The sequence below is a fragment of the Alexandromys fortis genome, unplaced genomic scaffold (genome assembly GCF_014885135.2).
Source record: "Alexandromys fortis isolate MF-2015 unplaced genomic scaffold, M_Fortis_MF-2015_v1.1 scaffold_36, whole genome shotgun sequence".
Classification (NCBI taxonomy): domain Eukaryota; kingdom Metazoa; phylum Chordata; class Mammalia; order Rodentia; family Cricetidae; genus Alexandromys; species Alexandromys fortis.
Window position 1 is genome coordinate 7239792 of NW_026067915.1, and position 19429 is coordinate 7259220.

The following is a 19429-nucleotide window of genomic DNA, read 5'->3' on the forward strand; positions in this document are numbered from 1 at the left end:
GAAGGCTCCCCATAGACTCAGACATTTGAGCACTTGGTTCCCAGCCGGTGGCACTGCTTGGGGAGGGAGTGCAGCCTTCATCCTCTCTGCTGTAAGCAAGACCTGTGATAACTCAGGTTGCTGCTCCTGCTGCCATGCCTACAATGCCACCGCCACAGATGCTCCTTCCTCCGGAACTGCAAACCCAAACAACCGCTTCCTTCTGGAAGCTGTCTTGGTCGTAGTGTTTCGTGGCAGCAGCAGTGACCAATACAGTCTGGGGCTGGAGCTCCCTGTGAACGTGATGGAGTACGCTGAGCTCAGGCCTCAGGACCAACTTCGGTTGTGCAGGACTTCAGGCTGGGGTGAAGGAAGTCAGTTAACTATGTGTCTCTACCTCGTTTATCCGTTTAAATGGAGTGGGCTTGACATTAAAGATACCTGTAAGGAGAAATGGATAATAGTATAACCGACACTTGTCATCCTCCATAGACCTAAACAAAGACAAGGCAGGAGCCTGCCCTGCCTGGGCGCAAGTTCCCTGAGGTCTAGGACTAGCTCTGTCTTGCTCACACCTGTGTCTCCCCAGTATTGTGAAGGGTTTTTGGCATCTGTGGGCCCTGACAAATGTCCATGGATGGTAGCTTCTTGGTGTGCCTCCTTCACCCATCCAGAGTGTCACGAATTGCCATCTGTCACTTCCTGGCCTTTGAATAGGTCTACCGCGTTTATATCAACCCCTCAAACTGTATTTAGTTTTGTTGGGCACTTTGAACTGAATGTAGCCCCTTGCAATTGACCTGTTCCATCCCCGCTGATATGGTTTAGGATTTACCCATGTGGCTAGGGGAGCTGCAGCTGATTTCGGAATTCAGCCACTGCTATTCCTGGAGTTTCTACTTTCTGCTTAGGAACAGTGCTGCTAAAAATGTCCCCAGGGCTGGGCTGGGTTACTGTTCTTAGAGTTATCCCTGGTTCGGTCCCATTCAGGTAGACACACACCTTCTCTCCCTTTCCCTGGACCCCTTGAATGCACTACCTGGCCCAAGCCACCGCAAGTCAGCCACAGTGGGTGCTGGGGGTGGGGCAGGAGGGCATTCTGGGTATAGACACAGAAGCAGGCACTGCCTCTTATCAGGATCCATACCTAGCTGGGCGGTGGGGCCAGGTGCCTTTTATTCCAGCACTCAGGAGAGAAAGGCAGGTGGATCTCTATGAGATGGAGGCGAACCTGTTCTACAGAGCTAGCTTCAGGGCAGTCAGGGCTACACAAAGAAACTTTGTTTTGGAAAAAAAAAAAACACAAATAAAACAAATAAATAAGAAAAAAAATCGGTACCCAGGCACTCCACCTCCAGTCCTCCATAGACACATCAGATCCCACTGGTCCTAAGTTCAGAACAGGAGGAAATAGTAAAAGGACACTTGATCCCGGATGGTGTTGGGTTCAGATGTCCAGCCACCGGGTCAGGTGAGTTCCTCTTCACCAACTCCAGTGTCCTCATGAAGTGAGGACAGATAACCTCAGGACTGTCCCCTGGGGCAGTCAGAGCACTGAGTGCTCGGTCAAAGCTGGGGAGCGGATGTTAGCTTGTTGATTTCCCCCCTCATGTTCCAACTCCTTCATTCCGGTCAGCCCTGGAGTGCTTTGGTGGGTGACCCGCCTCTTTTCCCGACGACTGCCAGACTGCGTAGCCTTGGGCTGGGCTCACCTTCCAGCCACTTGTGTTTCCTCCTTCCCCCTGATCTGTCCTGGTGGACCTGGCATATGGAGCTGGAGATGGCTGCGAAGGAGGCACTGAGAGCATCACTCAGGTAGACCAGTCTCAGTGGCCGCCACGTACCACAAATGTCTCAGCCTCCAGCCATCACTGTCTCCCCTCCACAAACCCCTGCCCCCCTCCACGCTCCGCATCATGCTTCTCTAGCTGGAGAACTCCGGGTCTGACAAAGCCCCCACTATCTTGGAAGGGTGACCACAGGGCAGCCCCTTCAGCTGGCACCGAGGTTCAGGCAGTAACCAGGAGCCTGATACATTATAGACAGGTGAGATGTGACCTGTGACATGCACCGCGGGGACGGGGTCCAGTGCTGGGTTTCATAGTCGCACCTAATTTTCGGATGAGGATGCTGGTTTCAGTGTCACACACAAGGAACAAGACCTAAGTCCAGATGCACGCCTCTGCCTGATGCTGGTAGGCCTGCATTCCGGGCAGAAAGCCAAGGAAAGAGCAGGGGGGAGGGGGTTCCTGCTTGGAGGGAGGGAGGGATGGAGGGACGGGGAGGAGAGGGAGAGAGAGATCTTGTCCAGTCTGTGCTATTGGAAAGAGGCCCCATGCCACACCTCAGCCAGACCAGTCATCCCCCTCCCCCCATTCAGAAGAGCAGGGGTTAAAGCTGCCTGCCTTTGGTCCTGCCGGAGTAGACCTGGAGGCAGGAGGGGAAATGAGAAGGGCTCAGCTCCCTTCTGCAAACTACACCCTTTCCCACCTGCCAGAACTCACTCTTCTCTGCTTCCTTTCAGGGAACCCCCTCCTGGCTGCTGCCACATTCCCTCCAATACCGCCCCCGCACCCCCAGGCCCCTCCTCTGCGCCAGGGTGGGAGCCGCAGCGATTCAAGTTATTTTTAGACAAACTGCCTCCTCCAGGAGATTCAAGTCAAGGGGAAGCCGCCCCCGCGCCTCCAGGAGCTGCTTGCGGAAAGCGACCGATTAAAACCAGTGCTGCATGGGCTGGGTGCCAGGCGGGCAGCAGGCGGTGAGACAGTCCTCTCCCCCGCTAGCTCTGAGTGCTAGTGTACGTTGTTAAGAGTGTCGGGGGTCCCCAAATGCCCTTTATTGCCACCCCTCAGCGTCTGGTCTTCAGACCAACCCGTAGGTCCTGCTCCAGCACCCTCCCCTCCCGCGCCCACTCCAAACCACACCCACATCCCTATCCATTTATAAAGCAATGCACCAAGAAGGGGCAGGCAATCTCTCTCTGATCAGGATAGAGATTTGGGGGTAGGGCAGGGGAACCTCTATTTTGCCTTTTTTCCTTCCTCCCTTCCTCCCTCCCTCCTTCCTTTCTCACCCTCTCCTTGTCTCTCTTCTCTTTCAATAGGGTCTCCTGTAGCCCAGGCTGTATCAGACCTACTGATAAGGCTAGACTCCTTGACTTTCCATCTTCCTGCCCTTAGCTCCTAGCATTCTGGGGTGACAGGTAAAGGGCTCTAGCAGGCCTGAACATGCCATCGACAGGTTTTGCCTTTTACCCTTCTCCCCGATTCCCTCTACCTTGCTAAACCGTTAGGTTACATTCCTAAAGCTAGGCAGCAAGGTCTATTCCCTTATTTGGCCACTTCCTCCTCCTGAGGCTGACCACCAAGGTCCAGTTATCAAAGTATTGAGGTCCAGCAATCAAAAGCCCCCTTTTGGTCACCCTCACTAACATGACCAATGAAAATTAACCAACTCATCCTAACACTGGGGTTCCCCTTTTCCCTTTATAAAGTGCCATTTGCCTAGGGGTCAAGTCTGTCTCCTCCCTATCCAGAGGTAGCCCTTTGTCCGTCGTTGGCAAATATCCCTTCTCCCTCCCTCGTTCCTTTTCCCTTTTCCCTCATCCTCTGTCTCCTGTCTTTGTCTCTTATTTCCTCTCTCTGTCCCTCTGGGACAAATAAATCTCCTTTGTGCTGAGCACTTGGCCTTGGGGTGTCTTATCCCGATACTGTTCCTTTCAGCAGGTGCATTGTACCCCGTATGGCTCATGTCACCCTTTGAGAAGCTGGCTGCCAGGAGTTACCAGGAGGCAAAGGCCAAAGTGGCAGTCAGACATGAGAGTAGCCTCGGGATTAACTATGGCCAGAGAGCACCAGTATGAGCAGGTCACTGAGTCAGGGTCCTTGGAATGAATGGGTCTGGAGAGCTCACCACAACCCGCCATGGTGGGGTGGGGCTGTCTGCTCAAGCTGACAAGCTGCCTGAGAAGGATTCTGGCAATCCTGAGAATATGGAGATGTTTCTAATGACGGGAATGGGAGCACATTTTAGGGACGAGGGGGCCCTGGATCTCCCAGCTGCCACTGGTGCCCCAGCTCCCTTCTACCTGGGAGCCAGTCCACAGGAAAAGCATCAGCTTTCCTCCTCAAGCTGGCATCAGTGTCCAAGCCCAGAGGAGCACCGGGGAAGAATTTGACAGGAGGAAGGCTCAGTTCGCTTTCCTCAACCTCAGTCTTCTGCATCATGGGATTATCGAGGGGTCTTGGTGAGACTTGGCAAAGTCAAATCATAACCAGGCGAAGCTCTCCAGCTCCTGTCCCACAGGAAGGCCCCTTTCCCTGTCTGACCCTGGGTTAGGATTGAGCTCAGGAGAGGTATGACCCCACCCCCAACACACGCACAAGCACAAGGCCAGGTCTCTGGAGTCTCAGAAGCTTCCGAAGTGCCGTGACAGTTCAAGGAAGTCCGGATCAGCTGGGAGAGCTGTGGGACACATTGGCCCTTGACCTGCCCAGGCTGCTACGTCCTTCCTTCCTGTCTGACCCCACAAGGCCTGCCTTTTCACAGGAGGGTTCCCAGGCTGCTCCTCCATCCCCTGTGGTCCTTTTCTGTTCAACCTCTCCATTCTGGGTGTCGTGTTCCCCAGTCCCCAGCCTCTGCACCACCCTGCGTGGTGGCAGCAGTGACCCTAGCCTAACAAATACAAGTTTGGGACTTGAGCTGTACAAGAACAGTCACCTCACCGATCTGCCTGGTGAAGCCTGAAGGGCTCCCTCTGTGTCTACAGTGTCACGGGAATCTCCAAGCCTGTGTGGAGGGGAATGGCAAAACAAGAAGGGAGGTTTAGCAGCCCTTGGGCAGCGTGTCTTACCCAGTGTCACCCCGCTAGAAAAGGCGTGTGCTGGGCTGAGAGCCCAAGGCTCATTGCCACATCCCTTTTGTCAGGGGACACATGAGCTGTTTCGGGGCATTCCCACAGATCCCCAGCTCTTCCTGTAACAGCAAGCAGCCTCTGCGACTAGAGGCAGGCTTAATTCTCCTTTCCTCGGTCCCTGTTGCCTTGGGCTGATGGTGGAGGCAGGCACCTCAAAGTCCAGGAGCTGGTGGAGGCAGGGCAGGCTTTCTGGGGACACTGCTTCCTCCTGGTATGTTCCTCCTGCGGCCTTCCTTGCTTGGCACGCCTCAACCCTTTCTTCCCTGCCTAACTTTGCTACATACTTCCCTCCTGCTGCTGGACTGGGTCCTTCTCCCCAGCCTCAGTGTCCCCACCAATAAGCCTGTTGGTCTTGGCAAGGGAGGCTTGCAAGTCTCAGACTACTGGAAGAGGGTGGGGACCCAGAGAGTCAGGGCTTGAAGGCTTTGGGCCATGATAGTCCCTCTCATCCATTCAGAGGAATTCTTTGAAAGGTCACGTCATCCTGCCCTCTCTCCCCCTTCAAGAGCCTTCCAGAAGATCCCCAGGGAGGGGCGGTCCTGGGAGGCCGGCAGAGCTTTAACCCCGGGACTGCTTGGTGAGCAGAGCCCTCCCTTCCCAACCCCCAGGCCTGTCTTTAGCCTAGACTGGGATGGGGGGGGCAGGCAGGAGGGGAATCCAGGCAAGAAGGGGTTACAAGAGAAAGGGGAACTGGAGGGGGGTTGTGGTTGCCAAGGCAACGGCATTGCTGGGGCCAGTGGAGGCTGCTGGGGAGGGAAGGGAGAGGGGTGTCCCTCTTAGCCCTCTGCTTCATTCTTCCTGTTCTGATGCTCTTTGTGAAGAGTCGCCTTAGCCTCCCTTTGTGTCTGGGGGTGGGAGTGGGGGGCCACTTCAGGGATCCGTTCTGCCTAGCGGTGCTCACCTATTTGGCCTTTCCCTCCCTCCCACCTTCCTGGCTGTTCATTTCCTTACTCCAAGTTTCTTGCTTCTCACCTGCCATTCTGTCTTCCCAGACCAGCAACATGGCCCTGACCTGTGCTGACAGGGACCTGTCCCCCTCCCAGAGACACACATACCTCCTTTCTGGGTCCACTGAAGGTTGACAGGAGGGCCTAAGTAAGTCACCCCTCTCCCCGCCCCACCCCAGACATTCCAAGTGTCTGTTGGCCAGAGAAGCAAGGGGCTTTTATGTCACCTGGATGTCATTATTGTTGGGATCCTTACATGGTCTCATGGAGGACAAACCATCCCATGTCCCCCTGGATCCTAGTGTGACCATGGACCACAGAACCTTTCCTCGGGGTTCTGTTTTCCACGCTGTGACCCCAGCTACTGTGCTGCCTCCAGAGCCAACCCTCGGCCTCCGACCCTCGGCCTCTGCAGCACACAGTCTGGGCTCTGGCAGACTTCCTGTTCATTCAGTGTGGGGTGCTGCAAACTGAGGGTCAATGAGGGGAAACGCTCTTCCAGTCAGTGGAAGCCAGAATTTAAACCTAAGTGCGCTGGTGTTAAAGTCTGTCCTTTTAATCGCTGGAAGGCATGGCTTTGGCTGCCTAGTGGTGCCCAGAGTCCCCTTTTCTTCTCCAGGGAAGACATCGCAACACCATCCTAGAAGTCGTTAGTCCAGGGTGGCCTGACATAAGAACTAACCCAAAACCCAGGGGCCTTATCTGCAGGTTTGTCAGCCGGAAAGGAACGAGAAGCGGCCTCAGCTGGGGTGGCTACAGGATCTTCCCAAGGGAGGGAGCAGGGCAGCCTGCTGTAACTGAACTTCATCTATGGTCCCATGCTGCCTCCTTGTGGACAATCTCATTTGGGACACATTAGCCATGGGCAGGAGGGAGAAATTCAGCGGCCAGGAGCTGCAGGGGTCTGGGATGACCTAGCCTGCACCTTCCTCTTCCACTGGAACTGACAGATCCCGAGCCCCAGGGCAACGTCCCGGGAATGCAGCACTTCTTTTTCTTGCCCAGGAGCTTTGAAATCCAGGTTCTTGACAGAAAGTAAATTTAAGAATTGTACTTTTTGGGAAAAAAATGTAATTTTGGGGCTGCAGGACCGGCTGTTCTTCCAGGGACCCAGGAAGTTGGTTTCTGAGTTGGATTCTCAGTGCCCACATGCCTAGTAACTCACAGCTACCTGTAACTCTAGCTTCAGGGCATCTGATGCCTCTGGCTAGCACGGAGATCCATGTGCATTCACATTATTAAAAATAATAAAATAGGGTTGGAGAGATGGTTCAGTAGTTAAGAGCCCTGGCTGCTCTTCCAGAGGTTCTGAGTTCAATTCCCAGCAACCACATGGTGGCTTACAATAATTTATAATGAGATCTGGTGCCCTCTTCTGGCATGTAGAACACTGTATACATAATAAATAAATCTTTTAAAAAATTTTAAAAATTATAAAATAATCTCAGAAGGCAGAGGCAGGTGGATCTCAGTGAGTTGGAGGCCAGACTGGACAGTCAGAACTGTTACACAGAGACACCTTGTCTCAAAAAACAAAAACAGCAAAAATAATAATAGTAAAATAAAATAATAATAAAATAAAGAGCTGGAGAGATGGTTCAGTGGTTAAGAGCATTGACTGCTCTTTCAGAAGATATGGATTCAATTCCCAGCATCCACATAGCCCTTCACAAATGACTCCATTTCCAGGGGACCTAACAGCCTCACACAGACATACAGAGATCAAGGTCAACATGGTCTACAGAATGAGTCCCAGGACAGGCTTCAAAGCTACAGAGAGAAACCCTGTCTTGAAAAACCATAAATAAATACATAGTTGCTTTTTTTTTTAAGAATTGTATCTTTCAGCCCTTCATTCCCTGTTCCTGATTTTTTTCCTCCAGCCTCAGCTGCTGTTTGAACACCCTTTGTATTAGGAAGTCACCAGCCCTGGGAACAGACAGTGGCTTGGAAACAATTGGGGGGTGGTGTCAGGGTCTTTCCTACCCCAAGCTGACTTGGAGTCCCACATGTAGTCAAGGATGACTCTGCAGTTGTGTAACATGTGGATTTAATTCTTCAGACATTTATTGGGCTCCCACAGACACCCGGTACCGTGAAAGGTATCACCAACATAACCCCAGCTGCCTCCAACCATGTTACTTCGCTGAGCTGGCTCTGCTGAACTCCATTTGGGTTGGGATGTGGATCTGGAGAGGTCAAAGAAGGATGTGTGGTTTAGATAGCTGGCATGTGGATTTTTTTTTAAAGATTTATTTATTTATTATGTATACAACATTCTGCCTCCATGTGTGCCCACATGCCAGAAGAGGGCGCCAGATCTCATTACAGATGGTTCTGAGCCACTCTGTGGTTGCTGGGAATCAAACTCAGGACCTCTGGAAGAGCACCCAGTGCTCTTAACCACTGGGCCATCTCTCCAGCCCCCATGCAGATTGTTTAGTTCAAGTTTGTCTTGTCAGTTAAGCTTCCATCCTTCTCCATCCACATACAGAATGAGAGACTAGCTGAGCCATGGTCTGCTGAGTCAGCAAGCGTTCGCCTGAAGACTCAGGAAGGAGAGATGGTTTAGGCCTCTCCATGGACTAGAGTCAAGGCAAAAAACACTTATTCAAAGATAATGCTGGACTTGGTGGCACACTTGAATTGCAGCCCTTGGAAGGCAGAGGCAGGTCTGTCTGTGTGAGTTTGAAGCCAATCTGGTCTAAACTCTGAGTTCTAAGCCAGCTGGGGCTACATAGAGAAACCCTGTCTCCAAAACAAACAAACAAACAAACAAAACAAAAAACAAACAAACCCACCAAACAAGACACAAGTAGAAATGGAAGGATGTTGACCATAGAGGGCCCTAGAGGAAGGGCAAAGGTCTTCATTGCTGTCTTTGTGCCTGATGCTCTTTTGGAATTTGGTATTATTCAGTCTCCTCAGAATCAATGTAATTTTTATGTATTTTTTTTCCTTCTTCAAAAAATCTTTTCTAGATGCGCATCAGTATTTTGCCTGTATGTGCATCTTATGTGTGCCTGGTACCCACACAAGTCAGAGAGGTCATTGGATTCCCCTGAAGCTGGAATTACAGATGGTTGTGAGCTACTATGTGGGTGCTGGAAACGAAATTCTCTGCAAGAGCAGCCAGTGCTCTTAAACAATCGAGCCATCTCACTAGAACGGCTACAAAGGATTTTCATGGCATAGAAAAATGTGTACAAATTGTACACATTGTCACAGATGTAACAAATTGAATGACAACAGGGTTCCCACTAAGATTTCTCTACGAAGACAAGCAGAGGATGAAAGAATAAAATGTTCCTAGAAAGAAAACTATCCTTGTGCCCAAAGCTGGCCTTATCACACATCAGACCCTAAAAATATGGTTGTGCTAGAGAAATGGGTCCATGATTAAGAGGATCTAAATTCTGTTCCCGTCACCTAAGTTCTGCTCACAACCATCTTTAACTCTAGTTCCAGGGGACCCAGTGTCATCTTCTGACCTCCCTGGGCACCAGGACAGGTTCCAAAGCTACACATAGAAACCCTGTCAAGAGAGAGAGCCCCTTGGACTGGCCTCACTGAGTTATAGTCAGAGAAAGGTCCTTCCCAGGCTGGTAGCTGGTCTTTCATCCCTGGTCTCTTTGTCTCACAGCCTAGGATGGCAGAGCCATCCACCACCTCTGAATCTGCCTTTCCATCAGACTATGGCCTTTCCATACTGTTCATTCTACAACTACCAATTTTTAAAAATGACTTTTTATTTTATGCACATTGGTGTTTTACCTGCGTATATATGAGGGCATCAGATGCCCTGGGATTAGAGTTACAGACAGTTGTGAGCTACCATGTGGGTGCTGGGAACTGAACTCGGGTCTTCTGGAAGAACAGCCAGTGCTCTTAACTACTGAGCCATCTCTTCAGTCCCCAACATTCACTTTTTAAAGAGCTATTGGAGGGACAACTGCTCACCTGAAAGGTGAGTGTGGATGTGCATATGCCAGAGGGCACGAGTGGGAGCCAGAGGGCAACTCTGGGAAGTTAGTTCTTTCCTTTCGTCATGGGATACGGGATTGGAACTCGGGCCACTGGGATTTTACCTGCTGGGGCATCTTGCCCATTCCAGCCTGGTCCCTTTAAAGTTATCATAGTTCCCTTTGCTAAACCCCACCAAAAAAAGTTACCTTTCATTCCTCTGTTCCAGTGTCACCACTCTTGCTGACGCTGGTTTCTGTTTGTGCTGGCTGTTTCAGGGTTCTATCCTGTTTGAAGGATTGAAACCAAAGAGCTGCTGGTTACTGCCCAGGGCATTCTTTTTTTTAAAAAAAAATATTTATTTACTTATTTATTATGTATACAATATTCTATCTGTGTGTATCCCTGCAGGCCAGAAGAGGGCACCAAACCTCATTACAGATGGTTGTGAGCCACCATGTGGTTGCTGGGAACTGAACTCAGGACCTCTGGAAGAGCAGGCAGTGCTCTTAACCACTGAGCCATCTCTCCAGCCCCCTGCCCAGGGCATTCTTTTGTGGCCCAGTAGAAGCTGGCTGCTAGGGGCTACGGCGAGGTATAAGTGGTGAGGAAGTCCTTCTGTATATGTGTTGCTTTTATTGGTTAATGATTAAAGCTGTTTCAGCCAGTGGCTTAGCAGAATAGAGCTAGGCTGGAAAACTAAACTGAATGCTGGGAGAAAGAAGGTGAAGTGAATGAGAATCCATGGAGCCACCATAGGAAATGGACGCCTTCACTAGAGCCCACCGAAACTTTGCCAGTAAGCCATAACCTCACGGTGATGCACAGATTAATGAAGATGGGTTAGTTTAGGATATAAGAGCTAGCTAGAGATGTGCTTAAGCTATTGGCCAAACAATATTGCAAGTAATATAAACTATAATAATAATATAAAACAAATGAGCAAGCTGGGCGATGGTGGCGCACGCCTTTAATCCCAGCAGCCGGGAGGAAGAGTGCTGAAGTCAGCCTGTTCAACACAGTGAGTTCTAAGTCATCCAGGGCTACAAAAGATTAAGTAAATAAATTAAAAGGATTTATTTATTTAACGTGTATTGGTGTGTTGCCTGCATGTAAGTATGTGTACTACACGAGTGCAGTACCTGCTGAGGCCAGAATTAGATACCCTGGGTATCAGATCCCCTGGGACTGAAGTTACAGATGGTTCTGAAACGAAATGTAGGGCCGGGGAATTGAACTCAGGAAGAGTAGCAGTGCTCTTAATTGCTGAGTCATCTCTCTAGCACCTATTTGTTTTTTTTTTTTGTGTGTGTGTGTTGATTGATAGGGTTGGGTCACGTATGTCTTTACACGTTGCGCATGTCCTTTCCCATGATGTATTTGTTCTTCATTAAATGCATATCCCATCATGCATAGGCATAAGATGGGAAATAGGAGTGTTCACTAAAAATCCACTTAGAGGACACTGCTTACCGTATTGCTTGTCTCCCCAAACTAGCTCATTCATTGCCTCTAGTACTAGGACATGTTTCAAGATGTTTTTTTTTTTTACCACAAAAGAGGAGTTACTGAGAGGAGTGACCAGTTTAGAGAGGAGTGTACAGGCAACTGATGCAGGCTAAGAGCTTGCCTAGTGTACACGTTGCTCTGGATCCTGATCCCCAGCACTGCATAAGACCAGATATGGTGGCTCATTCTGAAATCTTAGCATTCAGGAGGCAGAGGCAGGAGGATCAGACATTTAAGGTCGTCCTTAGCTACATATCAAGTTGGGCCAGCCTGAAACACTTAAGGCCCCTGAGATGAGATGGTTCAGTGGATAAAGGCACTTGGCACCATGCCTGACAACCTGAATTTGTTCTCCAGGATCCACATGATGGGACGGAGGGAACTGACGCCTGTAAGTTATCCTCTTCCTTCCTTATGCGTGCCTCGGTATTCATCCTCTCTCTCCCCCACACCCACTCTTTGTCAATTACATTGGCTAGGGGAGATGGCTCAGTGGTTAAAAGCACTTGATGCTTTTCCAGAGTGGCTAACAGCCTTCTGTACTGAGATCTGGTGCCCTCTTATGGCCTGCAGGCATACGTTCAGACAGAACACTGCATACATAATAAATAAATCTTTTTTAAAAAATTACATTGGTTAAAGAGATGGTTTGGTTGGTACTCAGTGCTCTTCCAGAGGACCCAGGTTCAGTTCCCAATTTTGGCCTCCCTGGGAGTCAGACATGCACATGGTACAGACATACACACAGACAAAACATTCATATACGCACAGGAAACCACTTCCTAAATATAACCCCAGCAGCAGAGACACTGAGAGAAACAATTAATAAATGGGACCTCCTGAAACTGAAAAGCTTCTGTAAAGTAAAAGACATGGTCAACAAGATACAAAGACAGCCTACAGAATGGGAAAAGATCTTCACTAACCCCACATCAGACAGAGGTCTGATCTCCAAAATATACAAAGAACTCGAGAAATTGGACACCAAAAGATCATATAATCCAATAAAAAAATGGAGTACAGACCTAAACAGAGAACTCTCAACAGAGGAATCTAAAATGGCTGAAAGAACTTATGAAAATATTCAACATCCTTAGTAATCAGAGAAATGCAAATCAAAACAACTCTGAGATTGCATCTTACACCTGCAAGAATGGCCAAGATCAAAACCAGTGATGACAACTTATGCTGGAGAGGTTGTGGGGTAAAGGAAACACTTCTGCATTGCTGGTGGGAGTGCAAACTGGTACAGCCACTTTGGATATCAGTATGGTGATTTCTCAGAAAATTAGGAAACAACCTTCCTCAAGACCCAATAATACCACTTTGGGGTATATATCCAAAGGATGCTCAATCGTGCCACAAGGACATGTGCTCAGCTATGTTCATAGCAGCTTTGTTTGTCACAGCCAGAACCTGGAAACAACCTAAATGCCCCTCAATCAAAGAATGGATAAGAAGGGGCTGGAGAGATGGCTCAGTGGTTAAGAGCATTGCCTGCTCTTCCAAAGGTCCTGAGTTCAATTTCTGGCAACCACATGGTGGCTCACAACCACCTGTAATGAGGTCTGGTGCCCTCTTCTGGCCTGCAGACATACACACAGACAGAATATTGTATACATAATAAATAAGTAAATATTAAAAGAATGGATTAGAAAAATGTGGTACATTTACACAATGTAGTACTACACAGCAGAAGAAATAACAATAGCTTGAATTTTGCAGGAAAATGGATGGAGCTAGAAAAGATTATTTTGAGTGAGGTAACCCAGACACAGAAAGACAATTATCACATGTACTCACTCATGGGTGGTTTTTAAACATAAAGGAAAGAAAGCCAGCCTACAAACTTAGATAACAATGCAGACACTAAGAGAGACTTACATAGATATAATCTACATGGGAAGTAGAAAGTAGAAAAAGACAAGATCTCCTGAGTAAATTGGGAGCAAGGGGACCTCGGGGGAGGGTTGAAGGGGGGAGGGGAGAGGCAGGGAGGGGAGCAGAGAAAAATGTAGAGCTCAATAAATATCAATAAAATTTTTTTAAAAATTCATATACATAAGCCAACACAATTTAAAAACAGGCCTCACTGCAACATGGGGTCTGAACTGTACAACAAAGAAGCAAAGGGCCGCTGAGTTACTAGGATTTTGATCTCTCCCTCTCTGTCTCTGTTTCTCCCCCTGGTACAGGGATTGAATTTAGGGCTTCCTGTATATTATACAAGCATCCCATGTTACCACAGTTATATTACCACTGTAAGGAAAAGTATCATCTCAGGACCCCAAGATCAAGTTCTCCACACACAAAAAAAGATTTATCTGTCCCAGAAGACCAGAGGGCAGGGATAAGGGACAAAGAGGAGATAGCAGGAGAAGGGGAAGGGAACAAGGGAAAGGGGATATATTCGTCCCAGAGGGACAAAGTACTGCCTCTGGATAGGGAGGAGACAGATGTGGCACATATGCAAATAGCAGTTTATAAAGGTAAAGAAAGGATGAAACCACGTGTTAGGATGAGGAGGTTAATTTTAATTGGACATGCTTTTTAGGTGAACCAAAGGGGGCTTTTGATTGCTGCTGGACTGCCACATCCACGGCTGTCTCGCCTGTGTGACAAAATGCCTGTCAGGTGGTGACTGTCTCAAAATGAGGGGATCGTGCTTCTTGGAGCTTGGCCCCGGGGGGTTCCCTGGCAGTCTGCTAGAGCTGAGGTGCCTGATTAGCCTCAACGACCTCGTTCACTTTGTTCCTGGCGATGGTTTCTTGCATTGACTCCGCTATCCTTTCTTCTGTTCTATTTTTCTCTTGACAAAAACTTAATCTGTTCAAGGAACCAGGAAACATTCCTAACGGCTCCTTGAATACGGAGTTCCCTCCCTTGATTCAGGCCATTAATGTTATGATTAAGACTCTGGCTCGCTCTCTGGGGGAATTTACAGATACCCTAGAACAGAAAAAGCTCATGATAGGAAATTTGGTAGAAGATGGGCAAATTATGAAGGAAAATGTATGGAATGGCATGAGTTACCATTTATGGAGAGGCTAGCTAGAATGAGAACCCCCTGGTGCATTTTAGATAGGAAAAAAAAGGCAGGCTATTCTTGATAACATGAAGTCAGACATTCAATATTGGAACAAACCCTGGGAGTGGAATCCTGAAGAATGGTGTTTGGGTTACCTTGGTTACCTTGAGGGCATATATGATTAGGGCCAAGAGAAAGCACAGTTAGTTAGTGGTGTGAGACGAATTTCTAAGAAAAGCTCTGCCCACCTGGCCCTGACCACAAGACTTGTTAAGAATAATCAATTGTCTGTAATCATTTTTCTATGGAAACTTTTATGTCTGCCAACTTCCTTCTGTAATCTCTTAAAAGTGATGCTTGAATTTTAGTAAAGTTGCAGCAGATTCAAATCTCATTAGAGTTGTGTCTGTCTGTCATTCGCCGAATCCTGGGTTCTCCTAAGCCTTCACCCCTATTCTCCCTAGGTCTTCTATCTCCAAGAGAGTCAGTCCGCGGCACTGGACTTCAATACTTTGATAGCTGGATCTTGATCATCTCAGAAGGAACTGGCCAAATAAATGAATAGACTTTGGATGTAATCTAATGGCTTTTAGCCAAGACAGAGAGAATGGGAGAAGGGCAAGGCCTGCCAGAGCCACACACTCAAGTGGCTAGAGTCCCTCAACCTCCGTAACTTGTCCTGTCTTTAGCTTTTTTTTTTTTTTTTTTTGACAGGGGTTCTCCATGTAACAGCCCTAGCTCTTCTGGAACTAGCTCTGTAGCCTGGGCTGGCATCGAACTCACAGAGATCCACCTGCCTCTGCCTCCCCCAAGTGCTGGGATTAAAGGCGTGGGCCACCACTGCCTAGCTAGTTTTAAATTTTTTAACTTTGTTTTCTTAAAAAAATTTTTTTGTTCCTGGGCGGTGGTGGCCCACGTCTTTAATCCCAGCACTTGGGAGGCAGAGGCGGGAGGATCTCTGTGAGTTTGAGGCCAGCCTGGTCTACAAGAGCTAGTTCCAGGACAGGCTCCAAAGCTACAGAGAAACCCTGTCTTGAAAAATCAAAAAAAAAATTTTTTTTTTGTTAATTACTATAGTTGAGAGTCTGTATGTGGGTGTTTAAGGCAATCAGAGGACAAGTTCCAGGAGGCTGGTCTACCCTTCCACAATCTGATGGGGGGGGGGTGTCCCTTTGAATTCAGATTTGAGCAGCAAGCATTCCCACCTGCTGAGCTATCTGCCTCACTAGCACGGTGTTTTTGCATTTAGAGACAGGGTAGAACGCTGCCCAGCCTGGTCTCAGCTATATAATTGAAGATGACCTGGAACTCCTGATCCTCCTGCTTCTGCCTCAGACTTAGGCCCTAGGTGCTGGGTGGATGTGAGAAAACAAAATTTATTTTTGAGACAGGGTCTTTCTACATTGCCCTGGTCCTTCAACCCACAGAGTCTGCCTGCCTCTTCTTCCTGAGTGCTGGGATTAAAGGCATAAGGCATAAACCAACAAGCACAGCAGGACAAACTTTTTTTTTTTTTGAGACAAAATCTAGCTGAGTTACTCGGACAGATGTCAAAACTTGCAATTCCCGGGCCTCCAAGTGACTGCTAGTCCAAGCCTATGTCACCTCACCCAGCTCCATCCCACACCAATTGCATCTATCTACAAAGAAACCACAAAGCTGCCTCCTGTCCTGATCCTGTAATCGGCACCACCAGACTTTTGAACCAGACTTGGCCTATCGTTGCCTCTTTTCTCTCCCTCATCTTCTGCACCCCAAGTTCGTTCTATTCTCTTTCCTAGTTTATTTCTCAGCAGCCGCAGGCAGCCAGCAGCCTTGTGTGGTGTCTGCACAGCTTCTTCCTCCCCTTTTCTGCCCTCTTCAGCCCATGGTACACACAGGAGCCAGGTGAAGTTTTTAAGAACACAGATTCGTCGCTCCCTAACATTCATCCCTCAAAGACTCTCTTGGCTTTCGGGGTCTTTTAATGAAGAGTAGCCCCCAGAGCAAAGCAGGCACTGGAGGAAGAGAAGGAAGGCTGGCCCGCCTCGTAGACCATGCCTGCCCCGCGCTCTTAACCCCAGGAGCAGAAAATTGCAGCCGGAGAATGGAGAGACCCCATCAGAAAGAGAGAGAAGGCGGAGAGAAAAATCCGTGACGCTAAAGAGGGCGGGGCCAGGCGCAAACCGTGCCGGGTCTACGATTGAGCCCTTCCTTTCTGGTCGTGGAACCTTTCTACCCCACCAGCAATAAGGGAAGCTTTTCCGTCTGTCCTTCCGGCGGTGTCGGCCCTATTTCCCGTGCTGCACCGCGGCCTTTCTCTTTCTCTTCCGGTCGCAGGCGCTTCGGGAGCCGCCGATTACTGTGAGTGTTGGCCGAGCGGCATCCGATGCCATCCGTGACTCGTGGGCGGCGGCGGGGCGCGGACCGCGCTATGCGGGCCGCAGGGAGGACAGGGCGGCCCGCTGCGGGGCTGTGGGGTGTAGGAGCTGCGGGGCGGGAATGACGTCCGGTCGTTCTCTGGGAATGGATGGTAGGGAAAGCCGCCCCGGGGGCCGGCAGAGTTCATTTCAGGACCTCACTGCCCGCGTTCGAGAGGCAGGGTCGCGTTCGGTGGCTGCTGCGAGGCCGGTGGATGGCGTCAGTCGGAAGCGTCTGCTGCTGCCCTAGTCTGGTTTCTCCATGTTTCAGCAGCTCAGGGTGCAGGTGGCCCGCTCTGAGGAGCCCCAGCCCTGATTTTACGTCTCTCCTGTAGGTCCAGCCATGGCCAAGTCCAAGAACCACACCACACACAACCAGTGTAAGTTCCTTGGGCTCCAGCCGGTGCCTGTACCATAGCAAATGTTGGTTTACACAGCGGAAGGGAGAACGTGTCTCCTTTCCGGTGAGCCTGAAGCCGGTGAGGTGTGAGTTGGATTTTTGTTTGTTTTTCGAGACCGGGTTTCTGTGTAGTTTTGGAGCCTGCCCTGGAACTAGCTCTGTAGACCACTCTGGCCTCGAACTCAGATCAGCCAGCCTCTGCCTCCCGAGTGTTGGGATTAAAGGCGTGCACCACCACTGCGCAGCCCTTGTTAGCCAGTTTTGAGATTACAAGTTTGGGAGCCAGAAATCCCCTTAAGATGCTCACAATGCAAAGGGAGGCTTGTTTCTGAGTTTGAGGCCAGCCTGATCAACAAAGAGCTAGTTCCAGAATAGGCTCCAAAGTTACAGAGAAACACTGTCTCCAAAAACAAAACAAAAAAAGATGCTTTGCACTTGGTCCCGAGTGTTTTCTCAAAAGGATGATGCCTGCTGTGATGTGAGGTCGGTGGTTCTCAACCTTCTTAATCCTACGACCCTTTAATGCAGTTCGTGTGTCAAAATTATTTTTGTTGCTACTGTTAGGAATCATAAGGGTCGCGACCCACAGGTTGAGAACCATTGTTAGGTGGACTTAGTAGATGGTACCTCCTTTTTTCATCTGTGGATATTTATCACCTTGCAGCCCGGAAATGGCACAGAAATGGCATCAAGAAACCCCGGTCACAAAGATATGAATCTCTCAAGGGGGTAAGTGTATTTGCTGGATCATAAAATACCTTTTGACCCCAGAACTACAGTCTAGGGCCTGTTGTAGTTTTTTCTCTTCTTGGGTTCACCCTCAGGCTACTCTCAAGTGGCCTTTGGCTTAATGTTTTCCGGTACCTTTTGCTCCTTTCTCTCCCCTGTCAGAATCCTCTCATAGCTTTCTTTGACCTTCCCTATCCTGGTGTAACTTGCTCCCGGGAAGAAAAGAACTTGCCTTGCTCAGCAGAAGCCTTCGAAGGAGGGAGGGAGGGATTTTGTTGACTGGGTACCTTGTGGTTTGTCTCTTGTGCACTGACTGGTTCTATGCACTTGATCCTGCCTAGTACCAGACTGCGGGCCACTTCACTGAGTGTGCATGTGGGTCCTGGGGGTTAACTGAGCCCTTCACCTGGCCTGCTCTTTGCCTGCAATCTTGCTCTTGATGTGAATCTGATGGTCTTGGTATTTAATTGATTCCCTCCACTGCGGTGGGGAGGGTGACCTAGGGGACTTCAGAAACCATGCAGCTAGATTCTTCATAGACTTTGATGCTCTCCAACCCTCTCGTGGTCAAGGTTAACTTGATGTACTTACAGTGTCGCTCTTGTGGATAGGGGCTCCATGAGGTAACTGGGGACTGGATATGTTACCATATGTGTCTTTTCTGTTTTCCAGGTTGACCCCAAGTTCCTGAGGAACATGCGCTTTGCCAAGAAGCACAACAAGAAAGGCCTGAAGAAGATGCAGGCAAATAATGCAAAGGCCATGAGTGCACGTGCAGAGGCCATCAAGGCCCTGGTGAAGCCCCAGGTGGTGAAGCCCAAGGTGCCAAAGGGTCCCACCCGCAAACTCACTCGTCTGGCTTTAATTGCTCACCCCAAGCTTGGGAAGCGGATTAGAAGCTACATGGCCAGGGGTCGTAGGCTCCAAAAAACAAAGCCCAAGGTTCAAGCCAAGGCAGAGGCCTCAGCTGCGGCTCAGGCTCCTAAAGGTGCCCAGGCCCCTGTGAAGGCCCCATAAAAAAGGTCTCAGTCTGCCGATGTGAAGACAGATGGACTGGTGTGAACACCTACACAGTATTTGCAGATGTTCAGGACCTAATGCTGTTTTTACAAATAAACTTGAGGCAAGTTCTGTTGACCTGTGTCTGTTGTCATGGGACTAGGGTAGAACTGCTACCCTTGCTGGAGTAGAGGAAGATTGCAGCTTTGGATGAAGGTATGGGGGGGATGGACTGGAGTCAGAATAGCCTGGACTTGGTAAGTGGAATGGTTGGTACTTCAAGGAGACAAGGCATCTAGACTGCTCCACAAGCTGAGGGGATGGAAGGAACCTTAGCCGCCTTTGTTGGGTAGGGAGAGCATACTCTGGCATAGAGCTGTCATGGGTGCACCCGACTAGTGTCTACCGCTGGGTTGTGCTGGTTCTGGGAACGGAAGGTGGGTGATGGCACCACCTTACATCTGATGCCATAGCCCTAGTGTTCTGGCTGGGGGGTCACGAAGTCAGGACAACTTGTGGAAACATGGGTCCTGGGGAAGTCAAACCAGCTTGGTGGCAAGT

The 19429-nt window shown here is 49.4% G+C and overlaps 1 protein-coding gene across 2 annotated transcripts; it reads left to right on the forward strand.

The window, feature by feature from the left end:
* Window positions 1–16668: 16668 nt before the first annotated feature.
* Rpl29 (ribosomal protein L29) lies at window positions 16669–19000 on the forward strand. Of its 2 annotated transcripts, XM_050139647.1 has the most exons (4): window positions 16669–16684; window positions 17076–17120; window positions 17805–17869; window positions 18542–19000. In XM_050139647.1, exons 2-4 carry the CDS (start codon window positions 17084–17086, stop codon window positions 18884–18886), a joined length of 447 nt encoding a protein of 148 aa, XP_049995604.1. In that variant the 5' UTR covers window positions 16669–16684; window positions 17076–17083; the 3' UTR covers window positions 18887–19000. The 2 variants fall into 2 exon arrangements, with proteins under 2 accessions (XP_049995604.1, XP_049995603.1); XM_050139646.1 differs by lacking the exons at window positions 16669–16684; window positions 17076–17120 and adding an exon at window positions 17147–17204.
* Window positions 19001–19429: the final 429 nt, after the last annotated feature.